General features: G+C 34.6%; 2 protein-coding genes across 2 annotated transcripts in view; both read left to right on the top strand.

The window, feature by feature from the left end:
• LOC117169772 (transcription factor MafK-like) overlaps nucleotides 1-986 on the top strand; it is a 7,201-nt gene extending 6,215 nt beyond the window's left edge. Inside the window, exon 2 of the mRNA XM_033356282.1 lies at nucleotides 621-986. Within this exon, the coding sequence (XP_033212173.1) occupies nucleotides 621-986 (366 nt within the window). The remainder of the gene's footprint in view (nucleotides 1-620) is intronic.
• Nucleotides 852-2,792, top strand: part of LOC117179999 (suppressor of hairless protein-like) — a 3,028-nt gene continuing 1,087 nt past the window's right edge. Inside the window, exons 1-2 of the mRNA XM_033372271.1 lie at nucleotides 852-982; nucleotides 2,245-2,786. Coding sequence (XP_033228162.1) covers nucleotides 2,259-2,786 — 528 coding nt within the window. The 5' untranslated portion in view covers nucleotides 852-982; nucleotides 2,245-2,258. The remainder of the gene's footprint in view (nucleotides 983-2,244; nucleotides 2,787-2,792) is intronic.

The following is a 2,792-nucleotide window of genomic DNA, read 5'->3' as shown; positions in this document are numbered from 1 at the left end:
AATTAATGTATTACCTAAAAAGACGAATTTTTAACCAAATTCTAAAATTCTAAACCAAACAATTGAATTTTCAACTAAAACAGAAGAATTTTTAACAAAATTTTAGAATTCTGAAACAAAAACTTGAATTTCTCATTAAAAAAGAAAAATTTTAAAACAACAAATTAATTTATTACCTAAAAAGACGATTTTTTAACAAAATTCAAGAATTCTTAACCAAATAGTTGAATTTTCAACTTAAAAAGAAGAATTTTTAACCAAAACAATTAATTTACTACCAAAACAAGACAAATTTTTAATAAAATTCAAAAATTCTCAACCAGAAACTTGAATTTGCAACTAAAAACTTAAATGTTTAAACAAAGAGATTAATTTTCTACAAAAAACATACATCATCTGGAAACGTACTAAAAGCGTTACCATATGTACTTTCAGAAAAAAATTCTCTAAATTCTAAACGATTAATATACGTGTAACGTTACTTTGGCTGCCCCCCCCCCCCCCCCCCCCCCCCCCCCCCGGCTTCAACTGCAGGTTTGGTGAGACCGCTCCCCCTATCTAGTTTATGGGCGATCCCTTATTTAAAAATGATTTAAATCCTACACATTTTTTCCCTCCAGGATCCTCTTTCACCGGGCCCTTGTTTGGATGTCAGTGACGATGAGCTCGTTTCAATATCAGTACGCGACCTGAATCGCCATCTCAAGCTTCGAGGTCTATCTCGCGATGAGATAGTGCGTATGAAACAGCGACGAAGAACATTAAAAAATCGAGGCTACGCTGCCGGTTGTCGGATTAAACGCATCGAGCAAAAGGATGAACTGGAGACTGAAAAATCCCAGGAGAACAAAGACATGGAAGCAATGCAGGATGACAATAACAGGATGCGAGAGGAAATAGAATCTTGGAATTCTAAATACGTAGCCTTAAAAAAATTCGCTCTACAACAAAAAGTCCAGCTTCCATCTGAATTGGAAACGATGTAAGTAATCACTGATAATCTATATTATAATTGCACACAAGGTGACCAAACCAGTCCTCGGATAATGAATTTTTTTTTTTTTTTGGTGTTCACCATGTTCAAACGCAACGATATATCGCTCTCAAAGTTTGGAATATATGAAATCAGGCAACAAATTGTGTTTGTATATTCAGTTTGAGTAATAATTTAAAAAAAGAATGAAAATAATTTTACATATTTATTTTTACTCAGATAACTTTTTTTTCAAAATGCTTTCTAAAACTAAATATACAAAGGAATTTTTGTATGCATATATATATGTGTGTGTGTGTGGGGGGGGGGGGGGGGGGGGGGGGGGGGGGGGCGTAGTGAGCACTAAAAAAAATGAAAAAATTTTACACATTTATTTTTTACTCAGATATTTTTTTTTTAAAATTATTGCTGCAATAAGTTTACACATTTATTTTTTACCCGAACTTTTTTTCAAAATTGTTACTAAGACTAAATGTACATATGAATTTTATATGTATATATGTTATTGTTTATATTGATTTTTTAGAATGTTTAGACGATTTAGTCCAAAATTTGAGTCAGAGCTCAACATATGCAAATCACACGATATCTCAATCCACGTGGACGTAGTGAGCACTAAAAAAAATGAAAATAATTTTACACATTTATTTTGTACTCGGATAATTTTTTTTCAAAATTATTGCTAAAACTAAATATACATACGAATTTTATATGTATATATGTCATTGTTTATAATAATTTTTTAGAATGTTTCGACGATTTAGTCAAAAATAAGTGTCAGAGCTCAACATACGCGAATCAAAAATATCTGAAATACTTTAAATCAAACAGTACCTGCAAAGTGCTACATCTCGAATGGTAATATCCTATTTGATCAATTTTGTAAATAAACTTTCTTTGAAATTATAAACATATTGATGCATACAAACGTTCTTTACTACTTTTTATTTACTCTTTCAAATTATAAACAAGATACTTCAATCCGCGTGGAGGCAGTGAGCACAAAAAAAGGAAAATAATTTTACACATTTATTTTTTACTCGGAAAAGTTTTTTTTTCAAAATTATTACTCAAACAAAATATGCAAATGGAATTTCTTGTCTCATTTCCTATATTCCAAAATTGGAGAGCAATACATATAATTGCTTTTGTACATGGTTAACACCCAAAAAAAATGCCCTAGCCGTGGTTTCATAACTGATTTGGTCACGTGATCATCGTAGAGCATGCCCTTAAAGTTTTTTTTCCAGGTACACATCGTAATATGGCATACCAATTTGGATTGCCCACAATGGCGCACGGCATGCAGTCCGCGCCTTCACAAACGGCTGTCATGCCAGCGTTCCCGCGATTTGGTTCTGGCACTCATCGACCCGAATACCAGGATCAAAGACTGACACGTGAAGCCATGGAGCGCTACTTGCGCGATCAGAGTGACTTGGTGATTGTAGTTCTGCACGCCAAAGTCGCCCAGAAATCTTACGGCAACGAAAAGAGATTTTTTTGTCCTCCACCCTGTATTTATCTTTTTGGTGACGGGTGGAAAATGCGACAAGAACAGATGCTCCGAGAGGGCGAATCTGAACAGACTTCGCAGCTCTGCGCCTTCATCGGGATCGGCAATTCAGATCAAGACATGCAGCAGCTTGATCTCAGCAATGGAAAGCAGTACTGTGCTGCGAAAACATTACACATATCAGACTCTGATAAGAGAAAAAACTTCATGCTCTCCGTGAAGATGTTCTATGGTAATGGGCACGATATCGGAGTTTTCCAGAGCAAACGGATAAAGGTTATT

This window comes from Belonocnema kinseyi, chromosome 1 (genome assembly GCF_010883055.1).
Source record: "Belonocnema kinseyi isolate 2016_QV_RU_SX_M_011 chromosome 1, B_treatae_v1, whole genome shotgun sequence".
NCBI classification, from domain to species: domain Eukaryota; kingdom Metazoa; phylum Arthropoda; class Insecta; order Hymenoptera; family Cynipidae; genus Belonocnema; species Belonocnema kinseyi.
This window is presented reverse-complemented; position numbering and strand designations above follow the sequence as displayed.